The sequence below is a fragment of the Erpetoichthys calabaricus genome, chromosome 1 (assembly GCF_900747795.2).
Source record: "Erpetoichthys calabaricus chromosome 1, fErpCal1.3, whole genome shotgun sequence".
Taxonomy (NCBI): domain Eukaryota; kingdom Metazoa; phylum Chordata; class Cladistia; order Polypteriformes; family Polypteridae; genus Erpetoichthys; species Erpetoichthys calabaricus.
In genome coordinates, this window is record NC_041394.2 from 301897818 (window position 1) to 301920544 (window position 22727).

Here is a 22727-nt window from a genome sequence, read left to right on the forward strand (position 1 = left end):
GCATGATGCATGATTCTATGGCTAATTTTATCATTTTGTCACAATTAAGGATCCAACAAAATGAAGACGGGAAAGGGAGTAGAACCTACTTTAGTGCTGGTCAGACTGACCAATCTGATTCTTTGGGTGAACAGCATTCAAATATTCCAGCTTTCTGGAATGATCTTTTCCCGTGAGTGGGGTTCATGGTGATGTCATTGTGAAATTTAAAGATGGTTATGTGGAACAAGGTAGGCCCAGGAGATGAGCGAGAAAGAGAAAGTGAAGAGTCAACAATATACTTCTTGAGATGAATGAAGAGAAATTGGGCAAGTGGAAGTAATTGCATTGAGTAGAAATTAAAAAGACGGAAAAAAAATCAGGAAGAAATCCCAAAAGCATATTCTGTATATGTTATTCTGCATTTTCAGCTCAACGCCACCAATTAAGGTGCAGTTTATTTAGGACTAGCTGAAATACCCGGTGTTGCCCTGGAGGAAAATAAAGTTGAGAAAAGTTTGAGAAAAATATAATAAAAAAACCCACAACTTTAAAAATAAAAATAAATTAACAAATAATGAAGACTCACTAATGTGTTTGTCTTGCTGTCTTGTATGTATGTTATCATCTAGTTGACGCTTGGAACCAGCCAGCTCTATTTAATTTCAAAAGTAACAGGGCCGCAGTGGCGCTCAAACATAAAGAATGTTGGCAGTCACCTCCAGTTCACCCTCTGGTGGTCATTCAGAGTGTCAACTGGATGATAACATGCATACAAGACCACAAGATCACCCCCATCCTACCCAGAAGGGGCTGGGTTAGGGTTGATTTCACTTTATAGTATTTTTAGTCGACCAATGAGAAACATGTGTACCAAATTTCATGTAAATCGGTCCAGCCATTCGGAATTGATGCTAGAACATATATACAGTACATACACACATTGACTTTTATATATATAGATGTCTGATGCTGGACATTGGTCTAGTTAATAATAAAAACATACTGCAAATACACCTGAAAGCTGAGGGAAGGAAAGGGTAATTTCTGTGTAATTTTACTGTTTTTCATCTTGGTGTGCCTCACAATATTAATATCAATTCCAATCGAAAATAGTAACAATCCTTCAACCAGTTAATCCAGTTCAGGTTTGGTGGAGGGGCAGGATTGTCCTAGCAGCATCAGGAAAAAGGTGGGGACCAGTCAAAACTGGTAAAAAAACAAAATCAAATTAATAGTTTTAGAATTCTTTCAAAAATGTATTTTAAAAATGAATGAAAGGAGCACAATGGGCATAACCTTGGCTGCTTGAAACTTCCATGAAATGTCTTGAACTGAAACACATAGATTATAGAGGCATGCATTGAAATGGTTCAGTGCAGGGAACAGCTGTATTATGTAATATATATATATATATATATATATATATATATATATATATATATATATATATATATATATATATATATATATATATATATATATATATATATATATACAGTATATATATATATTTATTTATTTAGATAAAAAAAGATCTCTTACCAGAGGAAGCAAATGTGCTGCAAACTTAACACCATGTTCAGAGGTCAACTAGAGAAAGAAAACAAAAAAGGTTATCCAAACATATAGAAATAAACATCTATTATAATTCAAACGGTCTTGCATGAATTGTTATAGTTCCAGTATCACAAATTACTGCTGCAAAGGAAACAGACACTGTAGGCTGCAAGTGAAAATTGTAAATGTGTTTCTTTTTTATTTATTTTACTTGACCTTTATTTACACAGGGAAATTCCTTTAAGATTAGAGACTCTGAGTCTCCTGGTATAATCTACCTATACTACATTAAAATATAAAGAATAGTGATGGTTATGTTACATTATTTAAGTCACAGAAAATTTATCTTTACAAGGATTGTTCTTTAAATATTACATTGTTGTAGTATTCGTCCTTCATAGAAAAATTCATAGAATTTGAATTGAGCCTTTTTCATTCAACCCTGTCTAAATCAAAGATGTTACAAAGAGCTGACAAAGATTACATTTCATCCAATTGTATTGTATTCAGCACAAATAAGTAAAAGTTTAGTAAAAACTGAACTATTTTCTGAATCCATTCTTCTGTTCAGAGTAGAGTGTATCCTGGAAACACTGAGTTTCTGTGTTGCTTTGTGCTATTTTTTTAAACTTTTATTTTTTGAGGATCCTGATCTTTAAAGCAAGGCTATGGAGTCGGAATCGGAAACAATTACTGGACTACTGGAGTCAGAGAAAGTAAAGATGTATAGACTCCTACTGAATGTAAATTTCAATATTTTGTGTTAAAATTTCTAATTTCACATATACTAATTCAAATAAACTATATTTTGTTCTATCCATTTGATAAACATATAACCACTTTTTAAATTTTGCTAAGTTTTGTCTTTTGTTTAGTGTTATTCAATGTCTATGACTTCTTAAATGAATAATGCAAAAAAGACACAACTGCATCACTTCAGTCTTTTAACCCAAACTTTAACAGGTTAAGGCCCTAAAAAGCAGCCTGATGATTCACGTTGGCAGTGATAAAACGCTTTGTGTCCTGTATATGATGTACTTTGAGTCAACATTGTAAATACACAACCATACAAAGGTTTGGGGTCACTCAGACATTTTGATGTTTTTGATAGAAATCCTTACCATTTTTATCTAGACACCATTAGATTGATTTAAAAATATAGCCAAGTCATTACTAGTGTGCATAATGGCCATTACTGCTTGTAATGAATGATTTTTTGTTTATTATTTACATATGGCTGCATAGCCCCATTTTCTGTGGCCACCCCTTTAGTGTCTTAATGGCAAACTCCCTTGGCTTGTCCTTAATTAGCCATGTTTAAATGATAATTGGTTATTTGAGAAACTTTTGTAATTGCATTAGCACTACTGAAACCTGTTATTCTGTTCACTTTGTTTACAACATACTGACATTCCTAAAGTTCTGTTCTGGGTTAAAAAAATTGGCAAAATAATAATAATAATAATAATTCATTACATTTATATAGCGCTTTTCTCAGTACTCAAAGCGCTATCCACACAGGGAGGAACCGGGAAGCAAACCCATAATCTTCCACAGTCTCCTTACTGCAAAGCAGCAGCACTACCACTGCGCCACAAAACAGCTTTCTGAAGAAACATTTCAGTCTATTTGTTTTTTTTTTTTTTTGCAGAATTAAGATTATTCCATGTGTTAGATTGCCAAGGAATTGAAGATTTCATAGCATCTGCAAATCTGAATTAAAACTAGAAACTGTTATGAATTTCACTTTTAATGTTAATTTTTATCTGTTGTTTTTTAGTTCCAATTTTGTTTTGGACCACTGAATAATTAGCGTTATTTATTAATGTTTTCATCTGCACCATTTTGTTTCATATTATTTTTAAAAGGCTCTGCCTTTTTAAGCAGTTTGTTGTTGGAAACAATTCTGTTGCAGTCCTGTGGTGGTGGTTTGTGATGGTTGTACATTTGTTGTTATTTAAGACAGAGTTGCGTTGGCATCCAAAGTTGTTTGGATAAGCAAATAAAATCTATGCGTGTGCTTTTATTGATCCAAGGTTACATTTGCAATTTCTTACATGACAATTTAGGGTTATGTATAGAGTTTTGGTGCTGGCTATTTAGTCCTTGTGGTTAATGATTTTTCACCTCTTGGTCCTGCCATTTATTTCCATCTTGACAGCACAAAAGTTAGGTAATGTCATGCTGCCCTCTAATTTAGACCTCTACAGAGTCATCTTTTTAACAGAAGGCCCTTTTGTATTGCACATGAGCAAATTTACACCTGTATTTAACTGTTTCAATAAGAGTTGTTCATATATAGGGTAAATTCTAAAAAAAAAACCAAGAGCTTTGGAAGGATATTTATTTTAATAACATTAATTCTCCCAGCTGAACAGGAATGATAAGAAAAATGGTTATTAACAAATTATTTGGTTGCTTCTATAATGATGTAATGGTATTTGAACTTTTCAAAAGAAATCAGCAAAAAAGCAATCTTGTTTAGTGTCATGTGCAAGACTATTCGCTGGGAAAGCCAGAAAGATAGGCTTAAAAAAGTCAAAGTCACAAATTTAAAGGAAACTTAAGCTAATTAAGCAATTATTTTCCCTAAATACAGTCCCTCAAAACGTTCTTCAACAAGGTCTTATATTATCTGAAAAGACTGAACACTTGCCAGTGTGTGCTGCCATCTTATATACTGTAGGTGGCCAAAAATGATTCACAACATAATTGATGTCTGGCTTACTGTTCTTGGTATTATCTTGTGTTGCTCCCATAAACACAGCTAGGACTACCATAGTTAATTTAATAGTCAGTGTTTTGTAAAATTCCGCTGAAAAACTTTCTGGATCAGCAGCTTTCCAGCACTGTATGGAATTTACAGCATCTTGGATTTTGGACAGCCACAGTGGTTTGTCAAGCTCCGCTAAACATTGTGGGCTTTCCTTTTTTAAGTCTCATCATCTCCAGTAAATCTGTGAAGCAGCAGTGCTTACCACTGTACCCCCATGCCACGAGAAATATATACTTACTGTAAATATATATTATTGTATTCATAAAATTTCTCGACCTGTCTAACATATTCTGTTATTTAAAAAATGTGGCAGGATTGTGTTATGTGCCTGGATCATATATGACCAAAATATTTATTTTATTTCCTAAAGGGAACAAATGTTATTGCTAATACTGTTCAATTTTTTGATTTTATGCACTTTGAGTCATGTCTAGGTCAGATATGATTAAAATGTTTCTTTTTTATTTCAAAGAAAAGTATTTCTGCTATCTCAGACTCTGTTCAGTTATAGCTTTTTTATTATTTTTATGTACTTTCTGATGTGCATGTGTCAGATGTGACCACATTTTAAAGGGAAACAATCAATAAACAGGTGGGTTGGCACCCTGCCCAGGATTGGTTCCTGTCTTGTGCCCTGTGTTGGCTGGGATTGGCTCCAGCAGACCCCCATGACCCTGTGTTCGGATTCAAGCAGGTTGGAAAATGGATGGATGGACAATCAATAAACATTACTTGTTTTTCAATACATTCATTTGTGTTGCTTTAAAATTATTTCCAGCTGCTTACCGACCACTGAAAATGTCTGGCCCAGCTACATTTCTTGGTTTGAAAATCTGGCCTAACTGAATTTGTAATTAAACAGTCGTGCTAAAGAGAAACTGGGTGAATTGAAACTTAACATCTGTCTAAACTCATAAACAGGTAAAACACCTACACCATCTGACAAAAATATCACAAATGCAACAAATAACACCTCTTCACAGCATTACGGTAATGTGTAAATGGCAGTCTCTTGATAAAGAATTTCTTGACACTGAAATTGATGTGCTATGGACATGGGACACCAAATGGGTTTTAACTGCTATCATTAAAAAAAAGAGTATGAAGATACAATGAGCAGGGGATCATTAAAACTAAATGACTGTAAATTGGACAACTGTCACTCTCTCTGTCGAATACTGACTTCTGCTGTGACATGCAAGTACTGTTGTAGATTAGAATTTGGTATAAATAACATAAATCCAAGGATTCAACCTGCCTTATGTGAGTGAAGAGTTAAGGGTGGTGGTGGAGGTGATGGTGGGTGGGAGTGTGTTACAAGCATATATTAAGTCTCTTAATGCCAAACAATCACTACATGCATGTGGATCCCTTCATAGTCACAGTCTAACCTTTTGCAAAACAATAATTCACATAGTATGCATCAACTTAAGTTACATCCACAAATGAGAGTGACTACAGTTTACTACACTGGCCTGCACATTCCCTAGGTTGCTGTCCAATACATCACCGTTAGAAAGAGCTGGATTGCAGTGTGAATGTGTGGTCAAAAAAATTTCAGGAACTGCATAATACTATTGAGTCAGCATGGACCAAAATCCTTCAGGAATATTTTCAGCACCTTGTGTGATGCATGCCTGAAAGAATTCAAGTTGTTATGGAGACACAAGGAGGCCTTAGAAAGTACTAGAAAGATTCATCTAATAAAAAGGCCGCTGCCTACGCATCAACGTTTTACTTTTATATTTTTTAATTTTTTTCATAAATGAGGATAGTCCGAGTTATGATAATGAATTTCTGGTTGCTTAGTAAGGACTAGTAAACAGAGCTCCGTGATGGCCACCATGGTGGCTGACTGTTAATTCTAACATCTTTGTAATTTGAAGGAGTTTTCCCGGTAGTGACTGACCTCCTGATTTTATCAGGCTGTCACATTTGCTCTTTTTAAATTAAGAATTAAACGGTAGCGCTTCATTTGGCAATGCTGTCAGTATTGATCACATTTGGTCCACCATAGTGCTTTTGCTCAACATCTGGCTTGTTAAACAAGAAAAAAAGTCACAGGAAAATATTATTATAGATTATAGGAACAGGCTCAGGTATTAATGACACTAAATAACACTCTTTTGCTGGATTCATTATTTCATTGAATTTCAGTATTTCCTCATTAAAAAGATGTAAAATTGTTTGGCTTTACTAAAGATATTTTAAAAATTAAAGGTAATTTACAGTAGTTACAATATCTCTATGGTGCACTTAATCAAATATTTTAACTAAAAATGAGAATTTCAGATAAGGTTTACCCATCAAATACTCTCTGATTAAAAGCCTGCTTGCTTGCCCATGGCACTCCAGTGACCAGGCAGGGTCATCCACATTTAGCATTAGCATTCCCTGAGGTGGCGCAGAAGTTAATGCTACTATCTCATACCATCAGAGACATGATTCCCCTGTTTGTGTACTTTTTCCTCACATATTCCCAAAATGTGCAGGTTAGCTTAATAAGTGACTAATTGTGGGTCTGGGTACAAAAGAAACTCAAGACAGATTGGTACCATCTGCTTTTTTATGCAGACTAACTAACAAATTAGCAGTGACCTTGCGTTTCTCCTAAAACACTGACCACACATTCATAAAGAAGTAGGAAGGTGAGACGTAACAAGTGGCTTCTCTGAAAATTCTTATTGTGTGTGAACACAGAATAAGCAGTTAATTGTAAGGATAAATGGAAGAAAGAAAAGTAGCATACCAGAAGTTTTTGTAACCTACCATGTTTTTTCAATGCATCCATTTTATACAATTTCTTTCCCTATTTTATCACCAACCAAAATCTATGCAATGTACAGACTTAACAACATCTCTTTAGATGATGGATGGAATCCAGATTCTGGGGACAAAGCTCAAAGAAACATGATGTGGATGTGCAAACACCATGCCTGTCATGAACTGGAGTTAGAGCAATAACAATAATGGGATTGAGGCCCCCTGAAGGCTTCACTGACTAGGCGAGGCCTCCTATGCCTGCCTGGAAAAGGCCTCACCCCAGTGGTTTTAATCCCAGCTCAACCGGCCTGCCTTAGACCTTGCAGGCCCAAAAGGGATTGAAGCCACAGAATATACTTAAAATGTCCCAAAGATATATCAAAACAACAACAACATTTATTTATATAGCATATTTCCATATAAATAATGTAGCTCAAAGTGCTTTACATGATGAAGAAAAGAAAAATAAAAGACAAAGTAAGAATTAAAATAAGACATTAATTAACATAGAATAAGAGTAAGGTCAGATGGCCAGGGAGGACAGAAAAAACAAAAGAAAACTCCAGACGGCTGGAGAGAAAAAAATCCCCACAAGACCAAAAATCACACACAATCTTTTATAAAAGAAAGGTTTTATTTTCAAGAAATCAAAAAAATACAAAGAAAAGCTCATAAGAGCAGAAAAGAGGCAAAAAAAGAGTTGCCAAAAGGCAGTCCAAAGGCAAACAAGTCTCAGCAGAGCAGAAAAAAATCAAGAAAGCCAGCAAGTCTAAGATAGCAAACAAAATGCATAACTCTGTTAACAATGCTCCAGCTAATGACATTGTGATTTAATGATGGAGCTTCCATTGAGATACAATAAATGAGATGACAAAAAGGCATGTTCCTTTGTGCTGTTGGCATGTGGCTAGATTTTCACCACGCACGTCACAAAGAATGCAGACGTGATGCCTTGTATCCAAAGTCAGCAGGGAAAAAAATGACATCAGATACAGAGGCAGGCCCCCTCTCCCTTAATATATTTGTACTTCAATGACCAAATCAACTAACGACATTCTGGTCTGAAGTATACTGCTCAAACAAATTAAAGGAACACTTTTTAATCAGAGTATAGCATCAAGTCAATGAAGCTTCAGGGATATTGATCTGGTCAGTTAAGTAGCAAAGGGGGTTGTTAATCAGTTTCAGCTGCTTTGGTGTTAATGAAATTAACAACAGGTGCACTAGAGGGGCAACAATAAGACAACCCTCAAAACAGGAATGGTTTAACTGGTGGAGGCCATGGACATTTTTCCCTCCTCATCTTCTCTGACTGTTTTTTCACTAGTTTTGCAATTGGCTATGGTCAGTGTCACAACTGGTAGCATGAGGCGATACCTGAACCCTACAGAGGTGGCACAGGTAGTCCAACTTCTCCAGGATGGCACATATGTGCCTTTGCCAGAAGGTTTGCTGTGTCTCCCAGCACAGTCTCAAGGGCATGGAGGAGATTACAGGAGACAGGCAGTTACTCTAGGAGAGCTGGACAGGACCGTAGAAGGTCAGAAGGACCAGTATCTGCTCCTTTGGGCAAGGAGGAACAGGATGAGCACTGCCAGAGCCCTACAAAATGACCTCCAGCAGGCCACAGGTGTGAATGTCTCTGACCAAACAATCAGAAACAGACTTCATGAGGTTGGCCTGAGGGCCCAACATCCTCTAGTGGGCCCTGTGCTCACTGCCTGGCACCATAGAGCTCAATTGTCATTTGCCATAGAATACCAGAATTGGCAGGTCCACCACTGGCGCCCAGTGCTTTTCACAGATGAGAGCAGGTTCACCCTGAGCACATGTGACAGACATGAAGGGTCTGGAGAAACTGTGGAGAACGTTGTGCTGCCTGTAACATCGTTCAGCATGACCGGTTTGGTGGTGGGTCATTGGTGGTCTGGGGAGGCATATCCATGGAGGGACACACAGACCTCTATAGGCTAGACAATGGTACCTTGACTACCATTAGGTATCGAGATGAAATCTTTGGACCCATTGTCAGACCCCATGCTAGTGCAGTGGGTCCTGGGTTCCTCCTGGTGCACGACAATGCCCGGCCTCATATGGCGAGAGTATGCAGGCAGTTCCTGGAGGATGAAGGAATTGATACCATTGACTATCCCCCACGCTTGCCTGACCTAAATCCAATAGAACACCTCTGGGACATTATGTTTCGATTATGTTTTGATTTTGGGGGTGTTTTTGAATTCAGCCCTCTGTAAGTTGATAATTTTCATTTCCATCAAACAATGTTGCATCCTTTCGTTCCTAACACATTACCCAGTCCATATCAGTATAGATATCCAGCAGGATTTTTTTTCCTATTGAGATCTGATGTGTTTTCAGAGTGTTCATTTAATTTTTTTGAGCAGTTTATATGCAATGCATGACTGTACTTAGAAACTCTTTAAACAAAGACAATGGTTCCCTCTCCCAGGCTGTAGCCTTAGTGAGGTCCCAAAAGTGGTGACACCAGGGTGGTCCTGCCTCTTGGGGCTCCGCTCACATAGGAGAAGGAACATCAGTATATTTAAAGGGACTGTAAACTATGACAAAATCACACATAACTCAAAATTAACAAAAGCAACAATAAAATATCTAAGCAAACGTTAATACATAACATCACCCAAGGCAACTCCAACAGATATTCCAAAAACTACTGACTTCTCACTCGCTTCTTTGCATGACAGTTAGCATTACTCCCTAATAGCACCTGAGAGTAAGATGAGACTTACAAGCTGTTAACAGTCTGTATGGAGTTTGCACATTCTCCATGCCCCTCCATGCTTTCCCATTTAGAAGAAACAAATATTAATTTAACAGCTGATTCTCAATTTTTTTGGAGTGTGATAATGGAAGTGTTCCTTCATATGAATAAGACCTGTACAGAATATCCCTAAACTGAGTAAAAAGAGGGCTCATTAAACAGACTGATAAGCAGTTTAGGATACATATGAAGCCTGCCAGGCACACCGTCTCCTCGGAAGATGAAACTCCTAGGCAGCAGTAGTATTTAGGCTTTCACTTCACTTGTATAACCAAATGTAGCTGGGGCTCAATGTTCTTTATTTTACCAGTAAAAAGTAAAGGAAAGCAAATAAGCAGATCATCATGATCAAGCACTGCTGTGTGCCTCTCCAGTGACTCACTGTGGTGAATACATGATTCATGAATATTAGAGCGGATCTTTAGACAGGTCTGGAGTACACAAGTAAGAAGCCTTAGAAAACTCAAATTTAAAAAATCTGAATATAAAGGGCCTGTTTAGGAACAAAATATGAGGGTCAATTGCATTTATGTTTATAGGTTTTTTGCTTTTTTCATTGCCTACCTTATAAGTAAATACTTACAAAGGCATCTTTGTCTTGCTTATGTATTATATCATAAATATGCCACTCACAATATAATGTTGCATACATTGATTTTTTTTGTTTGCCTGTTGATACTGTACTACTGTCCCTAGTCTGAGGGAGACATGCAAATAAGGATTTTGTGTTCTGTGTATATATGACAATGAATCTGAACTAAAATAATTATAACAGAAGTTAAAAAACACAGAGAATACTGAGTGCCTTTGTGTTGTCAGTTTGCTGTACATATAGGGCATGCATGGCCTTCCTGCCATTACCCAATGCCATGTTCTCAGGTCACCTGTCATCTCTGTATTCACCCACAATGTGTGCCTGTGTTATCTGTAGGCTCAGTGAGAAACGCTTTGTGCCCAATGCTGTCAGATAAAGTAACAGCTTTCTAAGACCTCGACCTAGATAAACAGTTATGAAAATGACTGGATTACAGATAAAGTTTTTTAAACTTGTGTGTAGTGAATAGACAGATGATTAGGGGCCAGCCTTTCAGTTCATATTCTACATGTGTAACAATTATCACTGAGTATAGGCTCAGAGTGCTTGCAGATATTTTAAAACTATAATGCAGTAACAGTAAATAACTTAATGATACAAAAAAGACACACAGCATATAACATATCCAGTCAAAAAGAATTATTAACATAAATACATCATTACAATATAAAAGTCTATCAACATGAAACATGAAAAGCTGACAATGGAGTATAGGAAAATATACACCCCAATTAACAAAATTAATGGAGAAAATTAACTTCTTGGGGGAAAGTGGTCACCCTTTCCGTCCTGGAAATTCAAAGTTTATTAAGTGAGTGCTGGACTAATGATTTTATTACTGAAAACCAAAAGATATCACTTTGCATGGGCAGGAGTAGTAGCTTGGTGTAAGCTCATAAAGTAGACCTAATCCTTAGCAGGTAGTAGTCTTTCAAATAAACCAAAATCATATGATGTATAAATTGAAGTGTAATAATCATTATACATAGATAGAATATTCATATTCATGCTCCTCTATGTCGGCAGAGTGACAACGGTTTATTTTTGATCCATCAATGTAAGTCTGCATCTCTTTTTACTCCTCCTCTGATGTTCACCTCTTTTTTATTAAACATTGTGTCTTTATCTTGGATGATTTTCTTAAAATGACAAAAGAGGCGGTGATCACCTTCTTCTGCTGTGTCAGTTATCTCTAGTATTAATATGCCATTGAAGCAAGCACCCTTCAAAGGATGACATTAATTGTTTTCCATGAATAAAACCTGTTGTTTGTATCAGTTTTTATTTTACAGCTTTTAACTTAAACCCAAGTTTGTGAGATGTATAATAAACTAGCTCGAACATTTGCCCAACCGTCTGTTAATACGTTCAAGGTCATGAAGCAGGCACAAGACAGAAACTACCTTGGATGAAGAGCCAGTCTATTGAAGGACATACCAGTACTTGGCTGATTTACATAATCTTCTGGAATTATTACACTGTGAAAGCAAATCCAGACTACTCAAAGAAAAACAATGCACACAAAAGAAAGAAGACTGTGAACAGGCCATGCCCAAGTTGGGATATCCATCCATCTATCCATTGTCTCCCGCTTATCCGAGGTCGGGTCGCGGGGGCAGCAGCTTGAGCAGAGATGCCCAGACTTCCCTCTCCCCGGCCACTTCTTCTAGCTCTTCCGGGAGAATCCCAAGGCGTTCCCAGGCCAGTCGAGAGACATAGTCCCTCCAGCGTGTCCTGGGTCTTCCCCGGGGCCTCCTCCCGGTTGGACGTGCCCGGAACACCTCACCAGGGAGGCGTCCAGGAGGCATCCTGATCAGATGCCCGAGCCACCTCATCTGACTCCTCTCGATGCGGAGGAGCAGCGGCTCTACTCTGAGCCCCTCCCGGATGACTGAGCTTCTCACCCTATCTTTAAGGGAAAGCCCAGACACCCTGCGGAGGAAACTCATTTCAGCCGCTTGCCAGAATTCTGGAGGTGTGACACAGCAATATTATGAACTGTAACAGCATGCCACCACTTCAACTATCACTCTATCAGAACTATCAAAATCTTATCAAAAAGTGATCAATAAATTGTTTCAATCAATCTGTATTGTGAGGGAACGGGGTTTTGAATGTTGTACGAACTGAAGTATTTTTAAGTTAAATGATTTCAGTACTTACCTAGTACTAAGTAGCACGTGAAAGCATACAACCATTAGTGTGCTGGTCTGTGGCTTCTTTGACTACTTTCTACAATATGGCAGAAGTTCATCAATTAATTGATGGACAGATATTGTTGTTTTTCATTTATGTTAATTAGTTTGTACTTTGTATTTGATGTATTTGAACAAATCTGTACCCTCATATGTGACAGTTCTGTATTTAGTGAGTGGTATAATCCGTTCTTGCATTTTGCCTTAAGAGTTATTGTGGTGCTCTGCGCTTGCACTTGGTGAGGAGTGCTGTGCACGAGCAAACTATTTTTTATCACTGTATTGTATTCCTGAGGTGGCAATGATAGATTGACCAGCTTTGTGAAGAGGATTACATGTATTCTGTTTTGTGTGTTGCATTTACCCCATTTTGTGACACCCATTGCATACCCAAACTACTTGAAATCTGGTCTCTCTCCAAATAGCCCTTCCTAAGATTTCTTCCATTTTTTTCTTACAATGTTTTTTTTGGCAGTTTTTTCTTGTCTTCTTAGAGAGTCAAAGCTGGGGGTTGTCAAGAAGCAGGGCCTGTTAAAGCCCATTGCAGCATTCCTTGTGTGACTTAGGGCTATACATTAAATAAATTGTTGTTGTTGGCAGGTGCAGCACAGCAATTGCACACAGCCAGAAGCCAAGAGATAAAGAGGACTTGTGTAAGTGAAGGGAAAAGAAAAAGGAAGGAAGATGAAGGAGCAATTGGAAAAGGTGCTACTAGTGTGTAAAACCTTTTTAAGGGCAGTATGGATGATGTTGCTGGTGATGAGTGCTGTTTAGTAGCAGTGTCAAGGGCTGGTGTTGAGTTGCTAAAGAAGCAAATGCTCAAGCCTAGGGCCAATGTTGTAAAGAGTAAGGGGAGATGGGATGATTGCCAGTGGAAGGGCTTATGGATCACACTTTGCAATGGCCGAAGGAGATGGCAGTGAGAGAAAGAAGATAAAAGGTGTTGCAGCAACAGGTGCTTGAGTTAGAGAGAGGCTCTGGATGCTGCTGAAGGCCTTTGCTGGGGAAAAGGTGATTTTGCAGCATTGCTGCTCGGGTGGTCAGAATTGCTGGAGACTTGGCCAAGGTTGTTATTCTGGAAACTGGAAATACTAGGGAAAAAAAACCAGAAAGCACAGGAAGAACACAAAAACTCCACAAAGACAGTGACTAGGCCAAACATAGATAGACCTATCTATCTATCTATCTATCTATCTATCTATCTATCTATCTATCTATCTATCTATCTATCTATCTATCTATCTATCTATCTATCTATCTATCAAACAATTGATCTGTCAAATAAGTTTTCAGAATAACAGATGCAATAAAGTGATTCCTAAAGCAATTAAATCCGTCAGCCCATAGACAGTCTGGTTTACATTGCAGACTTTAAATATATTTTATCAGAATTAATATGTACGGTGTAATTTACTGAAGAAGCAGTCAGTTTTTAATTCATGTATCAACTGTAAAAAGAAATGCAATCACAAAACAATTACATTAATCAATTGATCAATTGCTATCTTCGACTTTACATATTTTCCTGTAAATGCAACACTGTTATACACCGTTTAGTAGAAAAGTCCAATCAATCATTCAATCAGTCCTTCTTTGATCTACCTGAATTTAAATTGTCATGGATGAATAAGTCTGAGTGTGTGCTCTGGCATGTCTATGATAGATCAGTGTTGATTCTAGGATTGGCTCCTGCTTTGATGTTAGTATTGCTGGCATGAGTGGATAGCATCTGAAGTAAATACAGTTGAAAAATGTCTAAGACTGGAATTGGTAATACACAATGAGTAAAAGAAAATTAACAAGTACACACAATGCAATGCCACATAGAGCAACCACATCTTTGGGGAGATAGCATTAGTAGGCCTTTAGTATTCCCTACGAAGATAATCAAAATTTTTTGCAGTCATGTCATATAACTCTGAGCTTGCCTGTACAGAATACATTTTTCATTCAACAGATCTTAATTTTCAATGGCAACAGATTTCAAAAACACCCTTCTAGCTCCCATGAGGTTTGTTAATAATTCTGCTTCATTTCACAGTTCCATTCACACCTTCTCATTTATCTGAATCTGTTTCATTTCACTGCACTGCTGACATGATGGCACGTTCTAGCTTAGATAAATCTGTAAATGAAATGAATTAATCCGTGCAATTGATTCAGTTAATCGAACTGAATCAAGTGTGTATAAGGAATCAATTTGCTTCACACCACTGCGCAAGAAGGTAAAGAGAACAAGGGCTGCTAACAGACGCTAGAGTAGTGAGATATGACATACTGTATATACACACACAGAAACACACGCACTTACATATACAATGTATGTATAGATTTATACATACATTTGAAACAAGGTGAAATCAGTCCTGAAACTTAGAGCAAGGTGTTGTAAAGACCAGTAACATAGTAACATTTTTTACCGTCTATCTGTGAATTTCCACCTTGGGATTAATAAAGTATCTATCTATCTATCTATCTATCTATCTATCTATCTATCTATCTATCTATCTATCTATCTATCTATCTATCTATCTATCTATCTATCTATCTATCTATCTATCTATCTATCTATCTATCTATCTATCTATCTATCTAAAGCAGCGCTAAGTGAAAAATACTGTATATGCTGAGCTTACATAAGTGGCATTTTCAATGCAGTCCAATTCAGTTCAGCTTCTGACATTCCAACAGATGTCGCATCACAAACATTTGTAGTAATAGCATGCACTGCATTTGTCATTCCAAAAGATGACACAAGCATTAACACTCCGCTTATGAATCCCATTCTAAATGGCATATAACAGAGACAAATTCCAACAGATGGAGTATCACAAACTTTTGCAGTAATGCATATTATTACCACAATTGTAAGTGATGCACCATTTGTTGCAAGGACAAATGCAATGCATTTTACTGTTACATGCATTATAAAATACATTCCAATAGATGGTGCACTGCAAAAGTTAACACTGAGCTCCAAGTTGATTACTTAGATTTGTACTTAGATTTCAACCCGTCTTAGACAGGGAGCACAGCTAGTTAAGTTTAATGAAGGAATAACATAACAAGTAAATATGGGCTAATGCACTTTATGTATTTGTTAGATTTGAGCCATTATGATTAGAATTTACAGAATATAAAATAAAATTAATAAGTAACTCACTGAAATGATATCTTATACATTACTCTTCTTAATGGGTTTGTTCACATTACTCATTTAAAAATTATTATTTGTTTTTGCTGTCTCAGATGAACTGTGATGTTTCTTTGATTCTGACACTGTTGATCTACTGATGAAATTAATCTACTGATGAAATTAATCTGACAATACTGTTGATCCAAAGCACACAATTTTTACCTATTCAAATGAAATCCAATACAAACTGCATTCAGAGTGATAATTATAAAGAAAAGCTGTGATAAATGGTGGATTGCAGTGGTACAATACCAAAGCTTGTATTAATGTATAGTGTGGCTCGCACACAGTGCCGATGCTAGGTTATTCTGCACCCTAGGGCAAACTTATTAGTGCGCCATCTGAGTGTTTGGTAGATAACCCTTGCGCCTGAATCTGCGCCCCAGGCGAATGCCTAATTCACCTTAATGGTGGCACCGGCCCTGCTCACACACACAATAAAATAACAGGAGCTGTGTGGCTAAATGGTTTGATCTCAGAAATATTCAGCTTAGTGAAACATGACATGCAATGATACGGTAAAATGAATAGCAGAACTGTCAGATCTTTGGATGTTGATTACTTTGTAGATTTGATATCTTCATAGCATCCTTTGATTGAATTACATTCTTGATGCTTTGGCAGGTGCATTACAAATAACAGCGTTAAAATGTGCAAAGTAAAAATCAGAATTGGGAACTATGCAAAGGTTTTTCAAATCAGTTGTCATAATTGTATTTATTCATTACTTTTAAAATATCAAAACAATACACAGTACTGGTTCCCATCCAGAATTGGACCCCGCCATGTTCCTAATCACACAATGATAGATACTGACGTGAGAAAGCTGCTATATAAATAAAATATGTTATTATTACTATTATTATTAAATCTGCTAATATAAATTGATGAATTAATTGAGAATACACAAAAGGTCACAAACTGTGCATCTGTCTGACACTGACATTCAGAACCTGCTTTCTACCTGCTAACAAAATAGCATGGGAGAGCATACCAGTAAGTCAGAAATAATAACAAACTAAGAAAGTGTCCAGTGACTGAGCAAAACAAATAATTATATAAACAGCACAAGCTGAGGTCTGCACTGATGAGGGGCTGCCATGCACTGGAACACTGTAGTATCGTTTTTTTATAGGGTAAATTTAATTATCTTCTAATTTTGAGTAATATAGCCCATACTATTGCCGTTGTACTAGTAGAGGGTTAAGGTTCATCTAGTTGTGGAAAATAACATGTGATTGTATTGTAGAGAAGATTATCAGGCTACAGTGTTCATTAACCAGTCGTGTCCCATCCACCATTAACTTAAATGGCATCGATGCTGGAGGAAAATTTATGGTGATGGGAAGACTTTTTGATCATGTGACTTGGAAGACTATTTCAATAAGCCGAATTTACTGTCATTTTCTTTGTTCATCCCACGTCTTTCCAAGTCTTGGAGCATAGAATCTTGTCCAGCGTTAGAAGCCCATTCACAGTTTTCTCTTGCCTGGCAGTTCTATCCTTAGCATCCTTCTCCCAATATACCCAGCATCTCTCCTCTGCACATGTCCAAACCACGCAATCTCGCCTCTCTGACTTTGTCTTCCAACCGTCCAACTTGAGCTGACCCTCTAATGTCCTCATTTATAATCCTATCCATCCTCGTCACACCCAGTGCAAATCTTAACATCTTTAACTCTGCCACGTCCAGCTCTGTCTCCTGCTTGCTGGTCAGTGCCACTGTCTCCAGCCTATATAACATAGCTGGTCTCACTACCATCCTGTAGACCTTCCCTTTCACTTCTGCTGATACCCGTCTGTCACAAATCACTCCTGACACTCTTCTCCATCCATTCCACCTTGACTGCACTCTCTTTTTCACCTCTCTTCCACAATCCCTGTTACTTTGTACTACTGATCCAAAGTATTTAAAATATTCATCATATTTTATTATTTATTATCTCAGATGTTGTTAATTTGTGGAGTTTCAATGTTGTTGTCAGTATTGGTGTAGTCTTGCTGCTACCTCGTGACAGCCAGAAGTTACAATGCATGGCATCATCACTACAATGATATTTAAGATTTGCCACATCATTTAATTCCATATCAATATAAAGAACCCTTGCATACTGTTGGGAACAATGGCTAATATGACAATAAGGAAATCTGAACAGCCATGTAAAATCCCTCCTGGAATTGGTACCACATAATTTTGTTAACTTACTTAATGACAAAATAACACAAAAACAAGACAAAAACCCTCCCAGCCACCTCTGAGACACTCCTTCTCTTTCTGGCCACACTGCCTCTTTGCCAGTAGCTTATCATACTCTGTCTGTAAATCTATTTAGGCTTTCTAAGGTTGCTCACAGTTAACAGTGCTATATTAGTATAAATTAAATTAAACTGAATTAAAATGAACACTTAGTAGCTGCTTTATTAAGATACTCCTGCTGTTGTTGTATAATTAACGACTTAATCAATTAATAGCAAAATAAGTGCAGACAATGTGATATAAAGAAAGAGCACAGGCAGCATTTGATAAAGTGTATGTACGTGTGTGTGTAGACAGCATAGTAATGGGAACTAGATGTGTCAGTAAGAGCAACAGCAGTTCTGGAGGGAGTTATCACACAGAAAAGGGTCACAGGTATATCAAGAATGGGGTACTACAAGAAAATACTGAGCTAAAGGTTATGCTGTAGTCATAAACAGACCCTTCAGGAACATTCACATTAACCGTGTGCAGACCAGGGGCCTCATGTATAAACGGTGCGTACGCACAAAAATGTTGCGTACGAACGTTTCCACGCTCAAATCGCGATGTATAAAACCTAAACTTGGCGTAAAGCCACGCACATTTCCACGGTAACTCATACCTTGGCGTACGCAATTTCTCCGCTCGGTTTTGCAGACTGGCGGCACCCAGCGTCAAAGCAGTGCTACTGTTCCTGTGTGGTCACCCTTTCTTTCTTAGCTCCACATTCCTGACGCGGCTTTATAAATATACTGAAATTAACTGCATATTGTTTATTAGTGTAATGCATCTGATTGTAATTAACCTGTAGCAATATAATGGTCCAGGGAAAAGCCATAGTATTCCAAATACCATAACTGCTTTAGTGTTGTTACGCTCACTGCATCTTGTTCTTCTTTTTGCTGCTCCCGTTAAGGGTTGCCACTGTGGATCATCTTTTTCCATATTACTCTCACTGCACCACTCAGAGTATTTACATCACTGTATCTGAGTGTGAATCACAGCAGCAGCTGATCGGAAAGAGAATTATTGGTATACAGTTTCAAGTACACACTACCTCAACAACGGCAAAAAGCGTCAAAGCCTTTCCTGTACGGACCTCGCGTTTCAGAAACAGTTTCATCCCAAGAACTATAAACGCACTCAATCAGTCCATCAAGTGCTCCTTGTAGAACTGTTTGTACTTATAAGTACAATGACCTCACTGTAAACTTACACTACAGTTATAATAATGCACAACCTGTGCTACTTTATAAAGCATGTATGATGACAATATCATTTTTAAGATGAAATGCAGCAAAATATGTTGATTATAGTATACAGATAAAACTTTAACTTCATTTAAATAATCTGTATTGTTAATAATTAAGCATGTGAGGACACGGTGCCGCAGCGTATAGCTAGTTCACGGATAGCTCCTGCCTTGCCCTGTATTCTTGCTGGTGCTGACACGACACTGGAAGGATAGATGAATAGAATAATTTAACATGTACTACGAAGATATTTCAATGTTCCTTAAAAGTTTTGAAGAATTGGCGTTCTAAGCTTACAAATGGTTTAACATCTATTACAGAGCTGATTGTGTGGCGATTGGGTTTTTGGAGAAAGAAAAGTAAGGACAGGAATTGGAGGTTAGTACGTTTGAAAGAGACAGTACTTCTGTAATAAATTATTTCATCGAAGGTCGCACATGGCGCAGCAAGCCTCTTGCATGAGATATGAACAATCACTGCGCCACCGTGTTCCCATGTTTAATAACATGCTTTCATTCCTATCATCATGAAAATGATATCACGTATACATCTCAGTATTTTAATTATTCAGAAAGCTGTAATATCTCGAATGTAATGGATTCTGTGTCCTGTCGGAGAAAGAGAAAGAACGGAAGCACGTAGTGATTCACACACATAGAGCACATAGAAGATCAAACACAGAACAAAGCATTTAACGTGCTACTTGAGAAACTAGTAAAATAAACGATTTTAAGATGAAGTTTATGATGTTCTACTTTAATGGCAAATAAACTACGTGATTAAAGTGGAAATTTCGAGATTAAAGTTGACATTTTGTGCTTTTTTCCCACTGTGTGCCTATTTTTTTTGTCTGTACCCTAATAACCTTTCATATGACACTCAGACGGTCCGCTACGAGTCGCCTTTTCACGGCGACTTTGATATGTGATTTCTTTTTTATTTCGGGCACTGTGCGACTTTGTGAACTCGATCTTTCGAGTTTCTCCGACACTCTGTCACTCGATCAACTTTCTTTTGTTGATTATACCACTGTTTAAACCAATAGAACGTTTTTCCTTTGCCTCCACTTGGTATTCGCTGAAATTCTTTTATTTTCCCCCGTGTTTTTCCCATTGTCTTTTCACAGAAGGCTAGTTATATTGATTTGCATATTCAAAGAGGCGTAATTCTGGGAGGAGTTGGGGCGGGACAGAAGGCGCGTGCACGTACGTTACTTTTCACGCTGATCGGGATTTATGTAGTGGAAGAACGTGAAAGTTTGCGTGCGCACAGATTCCTGCATCTGGATTTTTCTGTGCGTACGCACAATCCCGCTTTTGTGCTTACGCCATGTTATAGTGTGAGTTCTACGCACGGCGTTATACATGAGGCCCCAGATGGGTACCAATCAGTTAATTAGCAGAGTGCTATGGAGTTTGTACCTTATGTTAGGTGATGGCCCAACAAAATTCCAAGCCTGTCAATGTAAAACAGGATGTTACTGTTACTGTTGTAGTGGGCTAGGGAGCATGAGCACTGGGTGCTGGAGTGCAGGAGTTTCTCATTCTCCCCTTCTCTGTTAGGAGAGCTGTGTCTCTGGTGCAAGTGTGCTTGAGTTTGGTTATGGAGGGCCAATGTGCCTGAAGATTTTTGTTCCAACTTAACTTGTTGATTTAAAAAGTCAATTCCTTGCAAATAAACAGATTTTTTTATGTCTTGTTAGTGTTTTCATCCTCCACATCAAGTCATTCTATTATTGTAGATTTATCTTTCTAATGATTTGCAAACCATAGCAGATTAGTAGTTGTTAGCCATTCCTTTTTCTCTTCATTTTTTCTTTCCACATACAGTCCCCTCCATAATGTTTGGAACAAAGACACAGTTTTCCTTGATTTACTCCTCGGATCCACAGTGTAACATTAGAAATCAAACAATTCAGATGTGATTAAAGTGCACATTGCAGAAGGGCATTTGTATACATTTTGGTCACATCATATAGAAATTATAACAGTATTTCTAAATAGTCCCCCATTTCAGAGCATCATAATGTTTGGGACATAGCAATAGCAGGTATATTAAAGGCAGTCATATTTAGTTCTTTGTCGCATATCCCCTGCATGCAATGACTACTTGAAGTCCACGATTCATAGATATCACCAGGTGCTGAGGATCTTCTCTGGTGATGTACTGCCAAGCCTCTAATGCAGCCTTCTTCAGCTCCTGTTTGTTTCAGGGGCTAGTCCCATTAAGTTTTTATGGAAGACATGCTCAAATCAGACAACTGGTTTGGCCATTCAAGAATGTTCAAATTTTTAGCTTTGAAAGACTCCTGTGTTGCCTTAGCCGTATGTTTGGGATCATCATCTTGTTGTAGAATGAAGCGCCGTGCAATGAGTTTCAAGACATTTACTGGATCTTGAGCAGATAAAATGTTTCTATATACCTCAGAATTCATTGGGCAACTGCCATCAGCAATTACATCATCAATGAAGCTATGTGTGCCAGTACCTGTAACAGCCATACATGCCAAAGCCATAACACTCCCACCACCATGTTTAACAGATGAGGTGGTATGCTTTGGATTTTGGGCAGTTCCTTTTCCTCTCCACACTTTGCTCTTGACATCACTCTGAAACAGCCTCATCTTTGTCTCATCTGTCCACAAGACTTTTTTCAGATTTCTGAAGGCTCTTTTTAGTAATCTTTTGCAAACTGTACTCTAGCCATCCTGTTGTTGTGACTAACTAGTAGTTTGCATATTGAAGTATGGCCTCTGTATTTATGTTCAAGTCTTTTGCAGATAGTAATCTGACACATCCACATCTGCCTCTTGAAGACTGTTTCTGTTGTGTCGGACATTGCATTTGGGGCTCTTTCTTTATCAGAATGAGGATTCTTCTGTCATCAGCAGTAGAAATCTTCCTTGGCCTACCAGTCCCTTTGCGATTACAGAGCTTACCAGAGCATTCTTTCTTCTTAAGGATATTTCAGATAGTTGATTTAGGTAATCCTAACGCTTTTCTGATGTCTTTAATGGTTATATTCTTGTTTTTCTGCCAAATAAAGAATGTTCCATTTTCTTGCTTTGTAAAACTCCTGTATTGATTTAGCAGTACATCTAGGATCATTGTCTTGTTGTAGGATGAAGTGTCTTCCAATGAGTTTGGAGGTACTTACTGGAACTTGAGCAGGTAAGATGTTTCTGTACACCTCAGAATTAATTTTCGGCTCCACACTTCACTCTTGCCATCACTTGATACAAGTTCACCTTTGTCTCGTCTGTCCATAAGACCTTTTTTTCAGAGTTCTGCAGGCTCTTTTAACTCTTTCTTTGCCTTACATTGCCTCTACTCTTGTCACGCTGAACAATGACATTGTTCTCTCATGTTGAACAA

General features: G+C 37.7%; 1 protein-coding gene across 6 annotated transcripts in view; it reads right to left on the minus strand.

Moving 5' to 3' along the window:
* The window catches only part of ppfia2 (PTPRF interacting protein alpha 2), a 960214-nt gene that overhangs the window by 742237 nt on the left and 195250 nt on the right, over positions 1-22727 (minus strand). For all 6 annotated transcript variants that reach the window (XM_051919721.1, XM_051919713.1, XM_051919703.1 and 3 more), the window contains exon 3: positions 1525-1572. In XM_051919721.1, the coding sequence (XP_051775681.1) occupies positions 1525-1572 (48 nt within the window). The remainder of the gene's footprint in view (positions 1-1524; positions 1573-22727) is intronic.